Consider the following 20183-nt stretch of genomic DNA (forward strand, 5'->3'; position numbering starts at 1 on the left):
AATAACGTATATTACATTTTTATAAATATAACAGTCCCACTAAATTTGTGATCCTAGTCGAACTAGATATATAAGTCTCGATCTCGGGCTCCTTAGTAAACGGGTGTATTGTTAGACTCAACTCGGGCTTGTTTAAACTCGGTTTTATTCGAACTTTTAACTTCTCGACTCCACTCGTTTACATCACTAATTTGGAGTAAACTTTAGGTATTCTCATCAGTTTACTACTATAGATATGGCATAGTCTTAAAATCTAATTATTGTGTTTTATAATTTAATATGATGATCAATATAAAAGTGTTTTAAGTATTCATGCCATCTTTTCAAAAAAAATATTATATGCTTGTATGACATGCATGAGTATTTTCTATATTGTCATGATCAGTTATATTAATTAACTTATTTTTTAATGAAAAGTTTGATGGCTTTATTATTCATTCAATAATTTTTGCTCTATGATATGTTGTGCTTCTTTTCATCAAGGCATCCTATAAAAACTCATGTCCACATGCAAATGGAACCACACCAAACATATCAAATAGGAATTACTTTCTTATCCATGGAGTTCAATCTCTTATATTCTCTTTTCCTTTTAACCATACCTCTCTTCTTGTTGGTTGCGGCTCGCAAACATTACACATCCGTCAAAAATCTCCCACCAGGGCCACGACCATGGCCGATCATTGGGAACATCCACCAAATGGCCAAGAACCCTCATGTTGCGTCTGCTAACTTCACTAATGAATATGGCCCGCTTATCTCTCTGCGTCTAGGTACTCGATAGCTTGTGGTAGCCTCTACTCCAGAGGCAGCCGTGCAAGTTCTCAGGACTCAAGACCGTCATCTTTCTGGTCGCACCATACCTGATGCACTTCACCTACGTGTCATGGACTATTATGTCGTATTTGCAAGGGATTGCAATGAACATTGGAAATCATGTAGAACCTTGTGTCGGGCTGAATTGTTCTCGGTTAAGGCAATAGAGGCACAGACAAACTTGAGAAACGAAAAGTTGACTCGTATGCTAGATTTCTTGAATAATACTCAAGGAAAGGTTGTGAAAGTTGAGGAATTGGTTTTTACTACATTGATTAACACTTTGAGCAACATATTATTCAGCAAGGATTTTCTTGATTTGAAAGATGAAGAAACTGCTCGTATGATGAAATCCAGACTCTTTAAGATATTAGAGATTTCGGCTGCACCAAATGTAAGCGACTTTTTCCCCGTAATTGGAGGCCTAGATCTTCAAGGGCTAAGGAAGGATTGCATATATCAGTATGAAAATGTGGCTAGCTATTTAGAGGCTATAGCTAAAGAAAGGAGAGCTCGAATCACCAAGTACGGGGCTGTGGCCGACCAAGAAAAAGATTTCTTGGATCGAATGCTTGAAAATAACTTCACGGATGATCAAGGCGGCATCTTGTTCATGGTAAGTCTTTTATATAAGTTGATTTAAGATCTTTTCTTTTTTATAGTACATCCAATGTTTCCATGATTTTAAATGCAATATTTTGAATTTTAAGAGTAAACTGTGGTTTTCGTTCTTGTGTTTTGTCCAAATCTACTGTTTTAGTCCAATAGTTTCAAATTTGCAATTTTAGTCTATGTCGTTGCATTTCACCTGCAATTATACCCGAATTCATTAACCTCGTTAAGTCTTGTCGTTAAACCCATCAACGTGCCTTTTACGTGTGGGGCAGTTTTGTTCTTTTTTCCCCAAATACATCCCAGCCCTTCACGTGAGGGGGAGCTTGAGAATTAAGACTGGAGTTTATTTGGGGAGAAAAAAGGACAAAAATGCCCCTCACGTGAGGGGCACGCTGATGGGTTTAACTACCAAACTTAACGGGGTTAATGAATTCGGGTATAATTGCAGGTGAAATTAAACCATAGGGACGGAAATCGCAAATTTGAAACTATTGTACTAAAACCGCAGATTTGGACGAACCACGGTGACGAAAACCGCAGTTCACTTGAATTTTAAACTACCCTTACATGTATGTAGGAGTTGTTCACAGCCGGTACAGATACTATGGTAACAACCATCGAATGGGCTATGGCCGAGCTTTTAAAGAACCAAAAGATCATGCGCAAAGTACGAGAGGAGTTAAGAAGAGAACTAAACTCTAGCAGTGTCATGAAATCCAACCTTTCTGAACTCCCATATTTCAATGCATGTATCAAGGAAACACTAAGATTGCACCCTGTTGTTCCTCTCTTAATTCCTCGACGATCCCTTGAAGCTTGTGACGTTATGAGTTATACGATACCTCAGAATACCCAAGTGTGGGTCAACGTTTGGGCGATCAACCATGACCCAAAAGTTTGGGAAGACCCTCATAGTTTTAAACCCGAAAGGTTTCTTAGCTTTAACATTGATTTCACTGGGCATGACTACGAGTTCTTACCTTTTGGTGGTGGGAGGAGAATGTGTCCTGGTTTACCGTCTGCGGTTAAGAGTTTGCATACTTTGTTAGCATCTTTGATTCTGGATTACGATTGGTACCTTCCGAACGGTGAGGATCCAGCAACACTTGACACGGCTGAAAAATTTGGTGTGACTTTACAGAAACAAAAACCTCTTGAAATTATCTTCAAACGTAGGGAATAATCAATTCACATGTAATTTTAAAATGTTTGGCTGTCTTTTAACTTTGTATGAATTAATAAATATCTTCTTGGTTGGTTAAATATATATATTATTTGCATCTTGAATTTATATTTTATCACTGTTGGGCATGTTCATAATCTATATTATCACTGTCCACGACTTTACATTGTTTTCCACCTATTTATGTCAATAACAATAGGCAAATTGGATTGTAATAATTGTTGGAAGTTTTAAGTAAAGTGTGTGAATGAAGTCTGAATAAGGAAGTGGTAAAAGTTGTCTCACATTGGATTGGGAACAAAATAAAGAGTGGTATATAAGGTAGAGCCTTTACTACTCAGTTGAATCTTTATGATATGTTTTATCACAAGTCCTACGCGCACGCAGAGGTGGGGGGGGGGTGCAAATTTGGGTTTCTGGACTAGAAATTCATCGAACTCGTGCGTGCCTGCCCGTCCCGCGGACACGAATGGATCATTATTCTTTAATGGTCATCAATCATAATTGATTATATTGTTTATGATTCTTTGGCTATAAAACCATGACCATTGCCAGTTTGATACACACTTCTTCTTCGGTTTCATTTCATGCAAGTGATCGAGTACGGTAATGCTACGCTTCTGCTTCGAACCGGAGTACCCTGGGAACAGACCGCGAATCTGTTTAAGGGAATTATGTTAAACACAAGCCCGGTTCACTGTTTTATTTATTTCTTTTCTTTTCTGGATTTTATAATACAAGACTACTAACAATAATTTCATCCTTTTGCAATTGGCCGACAATAATCTCACCTCAAAAAAATCTTACCATCATTCCCACCCGTCGCCCTATTTTTTCTTATTGGACCCTATTAAAAGAAACTTAACACCATTAATTATTTTTTTCCAAGTTCCAAAAATTGATGTTTTATGGCTTTTGATCCAAAGGAGAATACGAGTCGAGTGATTACCGAGGGATTACCTTAACCGATGGAACTTCTTGTTGTGTAATTTGTTTAGCAATGAAATATTTGTCGCTCCCTTTTTAGTTTAGGCTATGATGGTGATTCGTAAATATTCACAACTTAATATCAGTATCGTATTTAGAAGAAAAGTTGAGAGGTAGCGTGAGCTAATTTATTTATTTTTTTCAGATGTAGCTAATACATAAAACGAAGAAGAAGAAATTGCACTAAAAATGTACGTTTGTAAAAAAGGTAAGGGATGGCGCGGGCTACCCGTCAACCTTTTCAAACTTCGTTCGTCTTTGTGAATAGGGAGTGGCGTCATGGACTTCCTCATCTAGAAACTTTTTGGCATGGACTTAATTCGCTCCTTCCTTAAAAAATATATTAATTTGCCATAAGAAACATTAACTTAATGTTCATGCGATAACATCAAATAGAAAATTAGTCAAATAAGGAGGCTCAATAAGTCCATATAGGCATCACTCTCACTCTCAATCTCACACAAATATCAGGCCGCCTCTCAAAATATATGAAAATCCATAATGTGTTTGGCTGGTAAATTTATTGAAAAAAATCGAATTTTCATCTAATCCCTCCCCTTTAAAAACGTCAAACATTTTGAGTCGGGTGGGTTCGGGTCGAAGAAAAGAGGAGTTAATTTTGTTCGAACAAACTGTCTTCAAAGAATTATGTCTACGCGTTCGCAGACATAAGCCTATTACAAATCTTTTAAGCAAAAAACAAACATAACCAAAGTAGCAATGCCAACGAGAGCAAATGAATCATTTGAACTTGATGTTTTAAATACAAAATTTTGAAAAGGGGAGTTTGCTTGAGTTTCTGGTGTTTCGATGCTGAGGTAATTTATGCTGATTAGATTTGACATTGTCTGTTGGGTCAAATCTAAACAAAATCATGTGTCCGGATGAAAGCACACTCATTAGGATGAAGAATAATTAACACGGGTAAATAAACAAACGTTCATCCAGAGTAAGGGGTTGTTTGTTTACATCTGAATGGAACCATTCAGATGTAAACATCTGATTCATTCAGACTTCAGACTGTTTGGTTCCAAACAAAATAACATCTGAATGGTTAAAATTATGTATGAATCATTCAGACTTACTGTTAGACTTACTGTTGTTTCTGAATGGGACAGATGCTTATTCAGATCTGACTCATTTAGTTCTGAATAAACCAATCAGCCCTTAAGACAAAGTTGTTCCAGATGAAGACGCTCCGATGAGCATGTTAATCATTTATCGTTAACAAAAAATTAAAAAACATGGTTTAATTAGAACATGCGTAATACAAACAAACTAATCAAATAAATCTAAGAAAACATCAAGCATACAAGGAATTATAAACAACTTTCAGATAGTTCAATGCTAGTCTCTTCATAAAGGATAACCTGGTTTGTAAACTTCATGTTTCATATGTCAAAATTTTCAAAATCTGGTTTAGAACTGAAAAGTGAAAACAGACTACACAACATAAGTTTTAAACAACATCAAACATAATATGGCTGTCAAACTAAACTCATGAGATCAATTCAACTTCAAGAGTCAATCAAGAATAAAATAATGATGTCGACAATAATCAAAACGGTAATGCAAGTAAATTTCGATTCAAATATCATGCGATCAAAACTTCCAGTTGACACAGTGTCATCATAAACGACATGAAAAGAATTTTACTATTAAAGAAAACAAGATTATCAGACACATTACACAACATGCGTTGACCCCAGGTTGACCAAATAAAATGAGACCAAAATTGAACTTTTCTAGTAACACCTAATCTCTCTTCTAGTAACACCTTTTTGTCAGAACTCAGGACTTACATTTATGTCCCGTATATATGTCTGTGAACCGGCTGAGCGTCAAAACTCTTAACCACTTGCAACCATGGTTTGTCTATAACCAACACCGAACCCTTTGAAAGATGCCCAACGTACAAAACCGGTTCTTTAAACGCACAAAATTCATTGCTCTTAGTCTCATTTATACTTTCACCATCCTTGAGCTCTATCAACTTACGTTTCGCTTTCCCGTTTGTTTGACCGTATAACTTCTTTAATATTGTATCATAAATGTTTACTTTCTCGTTATCTTCATCTCGAACAATCGGCTTTCCATAGTCAATAACACACATTGCCCTAAAAAAATACAAATTATGTTAAAAGAGCATAACTGGATGATGACATAAAATTATATATTTAATGACATGGCATTATGTACAACTCATAAAAACATACCTAGCATTGTAAATGATGACATCCGATGTATTTGAAGAAGGCGGAAACGTGAGCCCGATAACCTCTCCCGGAAAATCTTGATATCTTCGTGGCAAAACAAATGTTTCTCCAAGTTTCTTAGCTTCCACATCAAAAAGATAAACTTGATTTGCTGACGTGGATAGTATCAGCATATTGCTGTTTTGGGGAGTAAACCCTCCAGCTGTCACTATTGCACCATCTAATCTTGATATAAACCAGTGTTGCTGTTTTGTCTCTAGGTTAAATATATAGATATCTCCAAAACAGTTGACAGCAGCTAACCACGATCCGTTCGGACTAGTAAACATCTTGGTTACTGGAGGCTGAGGTGCTGAGTCCGCATTAAACTCCTTACGACACGGAGTGAACCTTTGACTTATTTCCAAGCTCTCAGCATCTACAACCTGAAATATGATAAATCTACGTTATACATATATATGTGTGTGTAATAAGCTTGTAACAAGCCAAACAAATATGAAAGAAGCATGTTCAGGTTTGTCTGTTTACCTTAACTGAACAAACGATCATACAAACAACTAAACAAACCAAGTTTTGTTTATGTTCGTTTGGTGAAAAATTGAATGTGCCCGTGTTTGTTTATGTTACGTTCGTTTGAAGTATAAACGAGCGGTTCATGAAAAAACATCACTGAGCTAAAACCTATTAAACTTTTATATGAACAATGAATTGAGGCAAAGAAGTTACTAGAACTAGACTAAATTGTAATATGCCTAAAAAGCTAAATGAATATATTAACAAATGTAAATAAACAAACTAACAAAAGTAAATGAGTGAACAAACATAACCTAACGTTCAAGAACATAAATACACGAACGATACATGTGTTCATGTTCGTTAATTTAACAATGTGAACATTTTTTTAATCATGTTATTTTTTTCCTGTCACACAGTCCACGAAGAGTTCACTGAACATTCGGTTTGTTAATGGGACTAACACATATGCATATATACATAGAACAGGTGTGTGATTACTTACGTATATCATTCCATCATGTCCCGAAATCATTAACCGAGAAGAATCAGAAGTAAAGACCATGAAACGTGCAGAGGGTAAAGATGAAGGAAGTTTTCGTTTACTTAACGACCATCCAGTTTTCCCTATTCCCTTTTTCTTCAACTCAAAAAAACAAGGCTTCAAATCATCTGAATAAGCAAAGAACCTTCCAGAAGGTGAGATAGAGCTACAGACAATCTTTCTTAGACCCTTGCTCTTAACTCGAGCCACCAAAGCAGTAGTTGAAACAGCAGAAACATCGCATTTCACATCAACAGTGAAAATATCTAACCACTGTGCAGCCTGGACCAAAAGCAGATAAGTAAACCCATCAACCGTACTGCACACTAACTGAACCGGTGGTCTTTGTGGTGCAGGACAAATATCATGTGGGCCAAATTTGGTAAACTCGTTAGCAGAATATGCAAAAAGCTTAGTGTCATCACCAGCTGATATTAGCATGGGGGTTCCCGTATGATCCCACTTTTTGTAACTGAAATCCATAGATTTATCCTTGACACGAGCTCTTTTTGACTTATCTTCTAGCAATACATCTGTTTACATAATAAAGTGACAAAAGTCAAACTACAAGACATAATTTTAGGTAAAAAGAAAAAAGAAAAACATACCTTGACGGGTTATGGGTACAGCAACAGTCAAGGCTCTCACATCATGTGTATGAGCCCTCGAATAACCAACATAAACCCACTTTTTAATCGGTTTGGAAAGTTTATATAAAATTATCTGACCATCTGATCCAGCTGAAAACACCTTGGTATGACTAGGACTAGCTGCTAAAGCATTAACATCACCCTTATGATAAATATGTGCTTGCAATAGAGTTCCATGTAAACTGTCCCAAAATTGAACACTGCCACTGCTATCTGCACTCACAAGGGTCCCACACCTAAAAGAAGATATACAAAACAAGTAAATCACTAATCTAAACAACACATTAGTTATATGGGATACAAAATTGCATACACAGATAAAGAAAAAAGGTGTTTACCTTAAAGCAATTAAAGACCATACACAAATTTCAGAGCCACCACCTACGCCTCCAAGACCAACAGTGATTCTGTATACTTCATGAGATGTCTTAGCATCCCAGCATCTTATGAACCTAAAAATGTTTATAAAATATAAAAAAGTTAACCACTTGGAAAACAATTGACATGTGTCATTTTGTCAGAAGGGTATAAGAGGCATACCCATCACTACTCCCTGAATATATCCTTTTAGCATCTGAACTCCAAGTGACACTCAATACACGCCCTATATAAACAATGAAAAAGACAATAAATATAAAAAATTATATAACTAAAAAGGTAGTGACAGAAGGTATTATCTTACCACTAACTCTTGGAAGTGATTTATAGTAATTTAGATTATCTGATTCTGAGATATTATATAGTCGCACACAACCATCATCACAAGCAACTGCTATACTAGCGTTTGAAGTAAACGGTTCCTCATATAGCTCAAAGGAATCGGCTTCAACTTCACTGTCACTGGTGACATCACCATCACCTATACTTTTATCCGATCCATGCCCGTTCTCAATTGTAGCCAAATCTGACCTTCGATTTAACTGATGCCTGCTCAAATGATGAGCAGCCATCTGCCATATAGACACGCCAATAGAATCTACCACAACCTGCAAATGAAATCAGCTAAAAATAAGATTTTACAAAATTTATAACAGTAAGCCAATCAACAAAAGCAGACTTTATATAGAAGTTGAGTGTGTTGGCATGTAACTGAATCTTGAAACAAATTCTCACAGCCCTAAAACATTTCCTCAAAATAAGGGTGTGCACTGTGCAAAAAACCAAATTCACCGACCCAGAACAGAAGTAACCGACATAACCAAACCATACCAAAAACCAGTGAGCTGGTTTAACAACTTTCTGATAACCGACAAAAGTGGGTCAGCTAAGGTAAACAAGGTTTCCATACCTGCCAAAACCAGACCAGATAAATGTATTTTTAAATGTTTTAGATTATATGAATTTTTTTAATGCTATGTAATATATTAACATGTGTAATAACAATTTGTTCCATGTAAAAAGTTTCAAGCCAAACTTTCAGACCCAAATAAAGCTCAATTATACTTTTTTGAGCTAATTTTAGCTTAGGCCGAAATCAACCGGAAATAAACTTTAAACCAATTAACCATAATCGCCATACCCAATCGATTTTGGATATGGTTTTGGGCCAAAATCGACACATGCACACCTCTACCTCTAAAACCGTGTGTAGTAGGCCGCTTTCCCCACCCAAAGCGCCAGGAACACCCTCCCCCCGGGCGCCTTGGGGTGTTTAGATGTGGGGTGTGCTTCCCAGAAAGTGCCGGAAAAAAAAGAAGAGGGGAGATGATTATCGTTGCTTTATTTGTTTTTTAAATAATAATGGGGTAATGATTGGGAAAGGTGTTATCCACTACACCCCTTTTGTGTATAATGTATAATGCCACTATGGTGACGCGTCGCCACATGGCGCACAACGCCCCCATAAGGCATTTTCCACTACACACGGTCTAACAAAAACAAGATATATCATTTCATTATCCATTGTTATGATTTATCCATATTGACTAGTAAAACAAACTTAATGTCATAATATAATATAAATAAATACATATAAACCCTAAAACACAAACCTTTTGAGTCAAATTAAACAAGTCCCACTCCGAAATCGAACCATCAATACTCGACGAAAACAATCTACCGCCACCGGAACCCGAACTACACCACACGAGCGATGAGATTCTCAAATTAGGGTCTCCCTGTATCGTCTACAACCACAAAATAATATCAAAACCCTCATTCCACTACACAATTACTCAAATAACAATAACATAATAATAATAATAATAACATAATGAGTGTACCAGCTGGCAGTGCCAGTTAACGGCGCCAGGGGAAACAAGCCATATCTCGAGTGAGCTGTCTTCTCTGGCGGCGGCGACCTGAGACTCGTCGGGGCTGGTGGCTAAGGCGAGTATTGGCGATGGTTTCCATTCGACGGAGGTACTGCTACATTTGTAGAAGTCCAGCATCTCCGCCGCAGCCTTTTGGCTTGGTTGAACCCTAATGTTAATGTGTTATGTGTCTCCAGAGGAAATGTTGGTTTTGTATCGTTGGGTGGTTATTTGGAATACATACAAATAGAGGGCTTACATCAGCATGCCTTACTTTTGTCAAACTAATATTAGGTCCTTCGACTTTTAAAATTTGCGATTAGATGACTTAAGTTTAAACGTAACGATCGTGTTTCGAGGTGTAATGAACGCGGACGATTTTACATGATATACAAAAGTATGAGGGTAATCTTTTTCGTAGTTTAACTCGCTGCAATACGCGCGGTGTGACAAGTTTAACCGGAAAAACAATTAAAGAAAAAGGTCATCAATGAAGAAAAAAAAACATGTCATTTATGAGAGTATTAAGTTTTATATTTAACTTAGAATTTATTTTTTTAATAGCAAACACTTGGAAACATGAGATCATTCTGACAAATAGATCAGTGCTGAATAACATAGTGTAGTGACACGGGCCACCCACCCTGAAGGAAACCCACAACTAGGAAAACTTCGATCAATTTGGAATAAATTGCTCTATGTGAGATTTAAACACACAACCTTCAATAAACAATAAGGAAAGTCATAGGATACCGGTACGTAGACCGATTGGCATTTGGTTATAGAAGAAATTAATTCACAAATTGCCCCTTTTTAAATTATAGAACATTTTTAATTAAATACTAAGACTCTTTCTTATGAAAAATGAATACGTGTGGAAAAAAAAATTCACGTCACCCCACTACTCACTACTTACACTTCTTTCTTAAGACTATCCCCATCAACAATCTCACAATCTCAATCTCACATTATAAAATTTATTTCTCTCTCCTCAATCTATATAATTTAATTCACCCCAATCTTTTACACGCATTCACAACCCATACCAACTTAAAAAAAAGTATTTTTTTTAACAAAGTCCGTTTTAAATAAAATTTATGTCGGAATGTTCATAACTTTTTTTAAGAAATATCGTGTATTTAATTATTTTATTTAGTTCGAATATTAAAAGTTAATTGAATAATTAAGTTATTGGAGGTTAGTTTGGATTGCAATCTGGGTTTGCTCTACCAACCCAGATTGCCAATCTAGATTGATAAATTTTATTTTTCAATTTTTTTTAACTTTGGACCCACCAATCTCATTATTAGATTACCAATGGGAGTAGTATAAATACAACGCTACTCGCAAAAGTTGTTTCTCTCTCCTTAAGTACGTGCCTACAGATTTTTCATTGTCTCTATCCTATCTCATTAGCGTGCATCATACCTACGACGAGTTTAAGTTTGGTTAATCTCAAAACTTATATGTCAATGGTGAACCCATGTAATATATATGGGTTGCTAATTCTTGGTTTTCAATTATATTAATCGACTTGATTACATATTGTTTAGTTTAGTCGGGTATGTGAAACCCAAAAGTATACCACTTCTTGAATCTACACATCACATACATAATAAAAGACTTTTTATTAACATCACAACTCATTACATATTAAAGTTTTTTTTTTTAAAAAAAAGTGTTTAGCTTTTACAAGTATGTTTAAAGTTATTAACTGTTATAGTATATGCCACTGTCCTTGTTAGATAACTCGATAAGTCACGCCATTGTCCTTTGCAACTTTACTAATTCAATATATTGTTTATAAACTCAGACTTCGTTATAAATATTAAAGAGTTACCTAAACCCCAAAACATTACAGCCCGTCATAACCCAAAATATAGTAATTAGAGGTGACAATATAAATGGGTTGAGTTGGTTTTGGGTGATGGGTTAGAATGAGTTTCGGTCAAAATGGATTTTTTAAAATAAGAGAGTTTAGGTGTGTATGGATCAAGATGGGTAAAGGTAACCCATCTTAACCCAAAGTAAAGGTTAAAATACAAGGGTTTCAAAAACCCCTAAAAAATCAAAAAATTAATAAAAAAAAATAATAACTCAAAAACTCAAAATGTAAAATAACAAAAATGTTTTCACCGTCTTCCTCGTTCATTAAAAAAACCCGGTTTTGTGTCGGTTCAGGTTTGATTTTTCGGTTCGGTTTTGCTTTTTTTTTTACATTTCCGGCAGTTTTGGTATATGTTCGGTTTCAATGATTTCGGTTTCATGGGTTTTGTTTGAAATAAAATTGGATATAGTTTGTTTTAGTCCATTCTAACCCACAAACAAACTCATTCTAACCTATAACTAAAAGTCACTAGCATTTTTCTCAACATATCTTGACCTTCTTGCTAGATTATTTTGATCCATTTTGTTCCATTAAAAGTTATTTATATTGCCCAAAACAACCCATTTAGATTTTTGGATTTTGTTTTGCCACCCTTATTATTAATGTAAGATACCCATATATTCAAAACAGGTAGCCATTTAACCCATAACTTAGTCCTTTATCCCAAAACTTTTCATTCTTTAATAGTTGTCATTCTTAAAGACCATTTTCATTACCCATTACCATCACCTTATCCCACATGGTCACATTTTTTTTGGCTTGTACAAAATTTTTTAAAACTAACCAACTAGGAAGACACTAGACAAACAACTTACAAAAAAAAAAAAAAAGGTTTTGAATCCACTCGATCCACTTAACCTTACATTTCCAATTTCTATCACCATACAATAAGAAAAAAAGTAAATAAAGTCTTTCAGAATAGTGTATTTCAATTTCTAATTCGAGGAGAAGACCATATTTTATATGAATCGCCGTATCGCCCACCAAACAACATAAAGGAGACGCCCAATTGCATTTTATTTCCATTTTCTTAGTTGACATCATCAACCTCTTTAATAGTTTCCAGTTAGTACAAACTCAACATTTATAGGATAAAAGTAAACGAAGTTTCATATTTAGAGTACATAAATTATTCACACGTGATTCAAGGATACTTCACGTCCTGATTGCTTGGTCTCGTCCTTTAAACATTTAAGGTCAAACACAAACATTAGCAACATGTAAGTCATTATATGGATTTCAGCATCTTCAACATATGGGTCACTTAACACCACAAAATCTTTTACAAATTTGCATAACAGTTTATTAAAACATTTTATCAAATAGTTTATGTCATACGCCACCTAAGGCCGGGCTATTTGTGACCGATCGATACATATATCAACGGAAACACATATTCTTTTTTATGTGTTTTGGCCTTTGGGATTAAATTGTATTTATAGGCTTGGCATCAAGTGATTGATACACCAAAGGTCGGGGTGTATGTTAAACTATGTATGGTATTGGGATTATTGTAAAGTTAAAATGATTAAAGGAGTATGTGTTTACATGGACATATTACTTCGATTAAAAGGAGAAAATAAGCTTAAAAGAGGTTTTATACCTCAAATAAAACAAATGAGATGAAAAATGTCGAAAAGAAACATAATATAAAATAAAAATTAACTCTCTATTAATTAAGAAAAATACACAATTTAAAAAAAAACAAAAATAAATTTGAAAAACTAAATTAACATTCATTTTAAAATTCAGTAACATATATATTTTAAATGATTTTTTATATATCAAAAATCAATTTGGGCCATTAACCTTTAAAACATCTCAAAAATCTATTTGGGCCATTACTAAATTTTGTATACATCACAATTCACAAAGACCCTAACGGCCTACCTCGTCCGTTTTCTTCCATCTTCATGATACAACCACCACCATCAAACCGGGCGAGACAAGTGAGATCCACAAGACTCGACCCGATTATATTAAAACAGGGTTAGTTCTTGAGTTTTGAGAATACGCTTAACCGGGGCGGGGTCAGGTGTTGTAGGTAAGACCCGTTTTTTCACCCCTAACCAACATGAAAAATGGTATGCCACCACAAAATCAAACCAGCATATGGTCGTTAAATGCCTTCGTAATCTTCATTCTTCGTTAATATGTATGTAGGCAAATCACACTATGATTTGTTTACATTGTCTCCAAACTGGACATACCCGATGAGCTAGCTAACAAAGTGAGACACTGTGATCTTAACGTACCGTTAGTAAAGATGTAATCTCAAAAATTTGTTAACATGCAATTATAACAAAAAGAAAAGTTTAATTAGTGTAAAGCCCCGGACACGGCAGCCCTACTTTAGCGTTGAATTTACTCAAATATTACGATTGAGATATTTAAAAAGACCACCAAATAGTTTTAATCTAAAAAATAAAAATGCAAATAACTTTTAGAAAATCAAGTTATAATTTCTGAAATTTCCCAAACACCTGGCAGCATAGATGGCCGCCGGTTAAATGTATTTCATTGTGTTGCTGAGTCGGTTACCTTAATTAAGTACAGGACAGTGAAAAAAATCCAAATGGATACTTGGTGGGCCCCTCAGATTGACCCGGCTCAGAAGACCTGGTCCAAGACAAGACAATTTCTCTTGTTTAAATTCGTTTAGTTAATCTTACAATATCTCCCATCTTATCTTAAATTTTTCTTGTCACACAGCTGATGTGTATGTGTATTTTATTTAATTAATTGGTTTATTTGCTAATAAGACTTTAAAAACTCATGGTGATGCATATAAGGTGACGTAGTGGCCTTTAGTCTTTTTTAGGAGTGAGGTTATTTACGAAGACAAACTCTTGAACGATGACAAACAATGAGTGCAGGTGGTGTATCCTTAATCCATTTGGATCCATTTTTCCTTAAAACAAGTTTTATATTGATGACACTTTCTCTTTTGTTTACGAAAAACCCAAATTAATATTGAATGTATAAACAACCGATGTGTATTTCTCATTTACAGGACACCCATATATACAATAATCAATCCCATAATTCAGGGATTTGATTTACAACACAAAAGGAAATCAATAACTATAAAATACTGTCTATAAATATGAAGTTGAATTTTCTATTCAAAATGTGAGCGGGGAACCAACGTATCGTCAATATGCCTCCGCAAGATGGACGATCGAGAGACAAGTCCAATCTTGGATAGAAGGTACTGGAACCGTGGTTTCAGTAATGACTTAGTAAGCGCATCAGCAAGTTGTTCATCACCGGAGATGTGAGTGACCCGTATCGTCTTTTGTTGAATCTTTTCTTGTACAAAGTGAAAATCGAGAGCAAGGTGCTTCATGCGTAAATGAAATACCGGGTTGGCTGAGTAGTGTGTTGCACTTAAATTATCACAATATATGGTTGGGGTGACATGGATTTGTAGCCGAGTTATGTTAATAAAGATATGAGCCATTGAACTTCCATTGTGGTGGATGCAATGGCCCGAAATTTTGCTTCCGTAGAGGACCTTGCTAAAGTTGGTTGGCGTTTTGAGCTCCAAGAAACTGGATTGGAGCCTAAGTAAACGACGTATCCAGTGGTACTTCGGTATGTTGACCTGTCACTTGCCCAATCAGCATCAGTAAAAGCATGCAGCTGCATTGGAGAGTTGTTTCTAAAACTTAGGCCGTGATAGATAGTGCCATGAAGATACCGAAGCAAGCGCTTAATTAAGAGCAACCCAGTGGTGTTTGTGGGAGAGTGCATGAATTGAAAAAGTTTGTTAACTGTAAATGCCACATCGGGTCTTGTGAGGGATAGGTATTGTAGGGCTCTAACGAAGGCACGATACTGGGTGGGTGATGGAAGAGGTGTTCCATCGGTTGGGGTAAGATGGTCCGAGAAATACATTAGGGTGGTAGCTGGTTTGCAATCACTCATGTTAGCTCGATTTGACAAATCAAGAATATATTTTGTTTGAGAAAGGAAAATACCATTTTTATGGGGAAGAACTTCAACACCCAAAAAATAACAGATTGGACCAAGATCTTTTAGGGAAAAACGAGAAGCAAAAGACTTTATGAAACAATTTATGAGCGATGTATCTGGGTCAGTGACGATTATGTTATCAACATAAACGAGAAGATTTATGGGAGATTTAGTGAGATGATTGACAAAGAGGGATGAATTAGAAATAGTTGGTTTAAAACCAACTGAGAGAAGATATGATTTTAGCTCACCATACCATGCACGTGATGCTTGACGAAGGCCATAGATGGCCTTGTTTAATTTACATATATGGTGGGGAAAGGAGGGGTCGGCAAAGCCGGGTGGTTGAGACATGAAAAAGTCTTCAGTTAGGGTACCTTGAAGAAATGCGTTATTTATATCAAGTTGACGGAGACACCAATTTTGAGAAGTGGAAAGAGAAAGTATGAGGCGAAGAGTGGCAGGTTTGATAACTGGTCTAAATGTTTCAACATAGTCTAAGCCGGGACGTTGGTGACAACCTTTGGCCACTAAACGAGCTTTTAGATGATCAACGTTGCCATCGGGTTTAAATTTGGTTCGAAAAACCCATTTGTAACCAACAAGGTTAGGTGCAGATTTTGGTGGAACAAGGGACCAAGTGCCATTGCGTTGCAGGGCATCGAACTCATCTTGCATAGCCTTACGCCAAAGAGGGCTTTTAAGTGCTTGAGTTACTGTCGTAGGCCCAGTGGCGTGAGAAAAGGAAGCATTATAAAGAAGAAAATTTTCATTGTGATATTTTGGGTTCGGTTTACGAGTGAGAGCATGGGGAGGAGAGACGAGATTTGTATTGGGTGTATTAAGGGTAGTTATGGTTGGGTCAAATGAGACAGGTGAATTGGTGTAATTATGGTCAGAGGGTGTTAAGGGAATGGTTGATTCGTTTGGGCTAGGTGAATTGATGTATTGACGATACGTTGGTTTCCTGTGTGGAGTGGGCAGGAGACCTGCAGACTAGGAGGTGTTTCGAGTATTCCACAGTTTATGCGTTGTGCGAGTATGGGCTGCAAAGGCGGTGGTGGATTGATGCATGGTATGAGCAGTAGGGTTTTGTTGTGCCAAGGTTAATTCATGATTAATGAGTTTCTCATGAAAAGTGACAGGGGTGTCCCGGACATTCACAGACTCAATGACAGATGGTAATGGTTTGGGTAGGGCTTTTTGAAGACTGTTTTAGGCGATAGTTAAGTTGTTTGATGTGACCACGTGAGTTGGAGGCATAGGTACTGGAAAGGATATTCCATGCCTCGAGGGAGGTTTTGGCGTTGGAGATTAACGAGACGAGAGACGGGGATAAACTACCGACTAAGGCGTCGAACAAAAGACGGTCTTGGCGAAACCAAGCACAATAGTCGGGATGTGGTGTGGTATTCCCATCTTTGTCAGCAACTGGTTCCGGAGCCGTAAGTGAGCCATCAATATATTTGTAAAGATCAAGGGCATATAGCAAAGCCTCAATTTGAGTTTTCCAACTCAAATAGTTGGTTTCGGTAAGCTTGAGGGAGGCAGTGAGAGTGATAAGAGCTAGTGAGAGAAGTGGTGTTAGTTAGGGGGATGGTGCCGATGGTGGTGGAGGAGGTGGAATTCGTGGTAGCCATGGTGCTGCTAATAGAGTTGCAGCGATGTTCAGGGAGTTGTTTTGGGAAGGAGATGGTGGCTTAGGGTTTATGTGCTCCTGGCTGATACCATATTGAAGGTATAAACAACCGATGTATATTTCTCATTTACAAGACACCCATATATACAATAATCAATCCCATAATTTAGGGATTTGATTTACAACACAAAAGGAAATCAATAACTATAAAATACTGACTATAAATATGAAGTTGAATTTTCTATTCAAAATGTGAGCGGGAAACCAACGTATCATCAATAACTAACACGTTGTATAGTTATGGTTTTTAATCAAGTTTAAATACCTAAATTAACCCATATGAATGATATTTTATGTTGTGTTCCCTAATTTAAGTACTATATTAATTCGAGTATACTCAAATTAACCCATATGTAGGGTTGTTCAAGAACCGAACCGAACGCTGGCATGCTCATACTTGGTTTGGTTTGAAACCGATCCGAACCGAGCAGCTTGAATTTAAAGAAATGAGCGATATTTTTATGCTTGAACTTGGTTTGGTTTTAAATCGAGCGGCTTGGTTTCGTACAAAATTTTCAATTTAAAATTCTTAAACTCCAAAATATCATTAATTCAAAACTTTCAACTAATAAAATGTATTAGTTCCAACTCTAAAATGTCTAAAATTCAAAGTTAGTAATAAAACGTACATAATAAGTTCAGCGAAGATACCTAGTCGATATTTTCTCCTAACACTAGAAAAAATAGTTCGTGTATCAAGTGTAACGAGAACCAGTAGCTAGTTTTTCAAATGTGTAATCGAAGTACTGAACGATAGAATGACAAGAAAGTTTATGAAAAAGTGGAATTGTGAAAGTATTGAACAAGTGGCTAGGATTTAAAATTAAACTTTAAAGTCAACACAAAAGTAGAAAATTAAAAAATCCTTAAAATTTTGTATATTATATAAATAATATATTATATATAAATTTTACTAACTAAAAAAATAATTTGAGCAAAACAAACCGAGCGAAGCTTTGCTCGTGCTCGGCTTGCTTTCAAATCGAACTATCCGATCAGCTCATTTCCAAATCGAGCGGAAATCGAACGAGCATTTTTTGAGCGTTTTCGAATGAGCGACGAACGGTTTAGACAACCCTACCCATATGAATGATACTTTCTACTAATTGGAGTAAACGAAAATAAACCCATATGATCGAATGATACTTTCTATTAATTGGAGTTTACCCAAATTATTAACCCATATGAATAATATTTTTTATTGTATGTGTTCTTTAATTTGAGTACTATATTGTTTTTAATCTTAACATGCCCAAATTTACCCAAATTAACCCATGTGCATAGATGTGATTTTGATTTAACATACCCAAATGGTGATTTTGATTGAATCATATGAAATATTCTTTTTTACCTTAACCCAAATATACCATGATTAACATTTAACAAGTCCATTAACTGTGTGGAAGTATTAGTGCCCAAATGATTGCTCTTTAGAAAAAAAGAAGGATAGATAATCATCAATTTTGAAAATTAAGATATCACATCCATTTGCCTATAAACATTTTAAATCAATATTTTATATTAATTATATAAATATAATCAATCAAAATAACCTCAATGTGAAACTTCATAAATGCTATACTTACCTTTCAAATGATCAAATGGTTTCAAATTAAAGAAGTTGGTAACAAATTGGTCAAAAACATGATGCTACAACTAGCTAGACACCCTTAGGTGCATTCCAACTTGATGAGTTGAGAAGTAATCAAACTAGACCGGCCAATATGTTACAACTTGCACAAACTCAAAATGAACATGACATTAAAATTCAAGAAAACATAAAAATCCCAAAAAAAACAAAGTACTCATGAAAACCTATTAAACTTATCATGACTACTTGTAACAGCATGAGACCTGCTCCTCGGAAACATCAAATGATCACTCTTCACTTTCCGACCAACATCCTCATCATCGGCAAAACTCACCGGACCATCCTCATCAATCCTCGACATGCCCACACTCGCGCTACGCGGCACTCTCCTGGACCCCTTGGTCGTCATCATATACTGTTTCACATACAACTCCACGTCAGCCCTAGTGATCTCAACATTACCCATCCTGGCGGTTGAGTTTGCCCGGATGAGTTCCCGGAGATCCTCCGCGGCGGCGGTGTTGGACCCGAATGAACTGGTGCTGCTGGTTCTGGATATCGGGGCTCCGAATGAGGCCGCGGCGACTCCGCCGTAGTTGGTGTGGTTGGCGCAGTCGGTGATGCTGCGGATGTAGAAGTCTCTGGCTTTGCAGATGGCTCGGTATGGTGTTGTGATGATTCTCATCATTAGCTTCTTCTGGTTGTTCCTCATGTTTGTGAATGAAATAATAATATTAATAATGTATGTATGAATGAATGAACGAAGGTGTAGAAACGGTGGTGATGTAATAATAATAATAAGTGTGTGTGTGTGTGGGTGAGGTGGAGAAGGTGTGTTTATAGGTGGCGAGTGGGTTGAAGTCGTGGTTTTGGTTTGACTCTTTCGTGTCAGGAAAACACCTTATTTTTATGTGTTTTTTTTAATATAAAGATATTGGTTTTGATGGATTGATGGATAATATTATAGTAGTATACTAGTATTTTCTGGATCCAGATCTAAGATACAAATATAAAATGTAATTATTATATTTTAACATGTGAGATTATGTATTTTAGTTTTTAGTTTCATATTTTGTTGTTTTTGTAATTATATTGTTTGTTTCAAAGGTAAAGATGTATTTATTTATGTTATATATAAGACCATGTGTAGTCATAATGCTTCATCCCTGAGCGTTATGCGTCACGTGACGTCCAGTCAGAGTTATGAATTTTTATAAAAAGAGGGTGTAGTCATAATGCCTCATCCCTGGG

The 20183-nt window shown here is 36.1% G+C and overlaps 2 protein-coding genes and 1 pseudogene across 3 annotated transcripts in view; 1 reads left to right on the forward strand and 2 right to left on the reverse strand.

Moving 5' to 3' along the window:
• LOC143636203 (WD repeat-containing protein PCN-like) overlaps positions 1-10013 on the reverse strand; it is a 181410-nt gene extending 171397 nt beyond the window's left edge. The window contains exons 1-9 of the mRNA XM_077103859.1: positions 9747-10013; positions 9516-9650; positions 8207-8510; positions 8065-8128; positions 7863-7976; positions 7483-7760; positions 6836-7407; positions 5818-6242; positions 5377-5718 (exon numbers count right to left, since the gene is read on the reverse strand). Coding sequence (XP_076959974.1) covers positions 5406-5718; positions 5818-6242; positions 6836-7407; positions 7483-7760; positions 7863-7976; positions 8065-8128; positions 8207-8510; positions 9516-9650; positions 9747-9914 — 2373 coding nt within the window. The 5' untranslated portion in view covers positions 9915-10013 and the 3' untranslated portion in view covers positions 5377-5405. The remainder of the gene's footprint in view (positions 1-5376; positions 5719-5817; positions 6243-6835; positions 7408-7482; positions 7761-7862; positions 7977-8064; positions 8129-8206; positions 8511-9515; positions 9651-9746) is intronic.
• On the forward strand, positions 417-2690 carry LOC143636161 (putative (S)-N-methylcoclaurine 3'-hydroxylase isozyme 2; annotated as a pseudogene). The gene is made up of 2 exons (XR_013154192.1): positions 417-1432; positions 2009-2690. The product of XR_013154192.1 is annotated as a putative (S)-N-methylcoclaurine 3'-hydroxylase isozyme 2 (transcript).
• A 9133-nt stretch (positions 10014-19146) lies between the features above and the next one.
• Positions 19147-19644, reverse strand: LOC143636178 (uncharacterized). The gene has a single exon (XM_077103835.1). The coding sequence runs from the start codon at positions 19642-19644 to the stop codon at positions 19147-19149; it is 498 nt and encodes a 165-aa protein (XP_076959950.1).
• Positions 19645-20183: the final 539 nt, after the last annotated feature.

This window comes from Bidens hawaiensis, unplaced genomic scaffold (assembly GCF_021521415.1).
Source record: "Bidens hawaiensis isolate Kalapana, Puna unplaced genomic scaffold, B.hawaiensis_p1.1 tig00007801_1, whole genome shotgun sequence".
NCBI classification, from domain to species: Eukaryota; Viridiplantae; Streptophyta; class Magnoliopsida; order Asterales; family Asteraceae; genus Bidens; species Bidens hawaiensis.

Coding starts and splice junctions, on each gene's coding strand:
- LOC143636178 (XM_077103835.1), bottom strand. CDS start 19,644: ATGAGGAACAACCAGAAGAAGCTAATGATGAGAATCATCACAACACCA.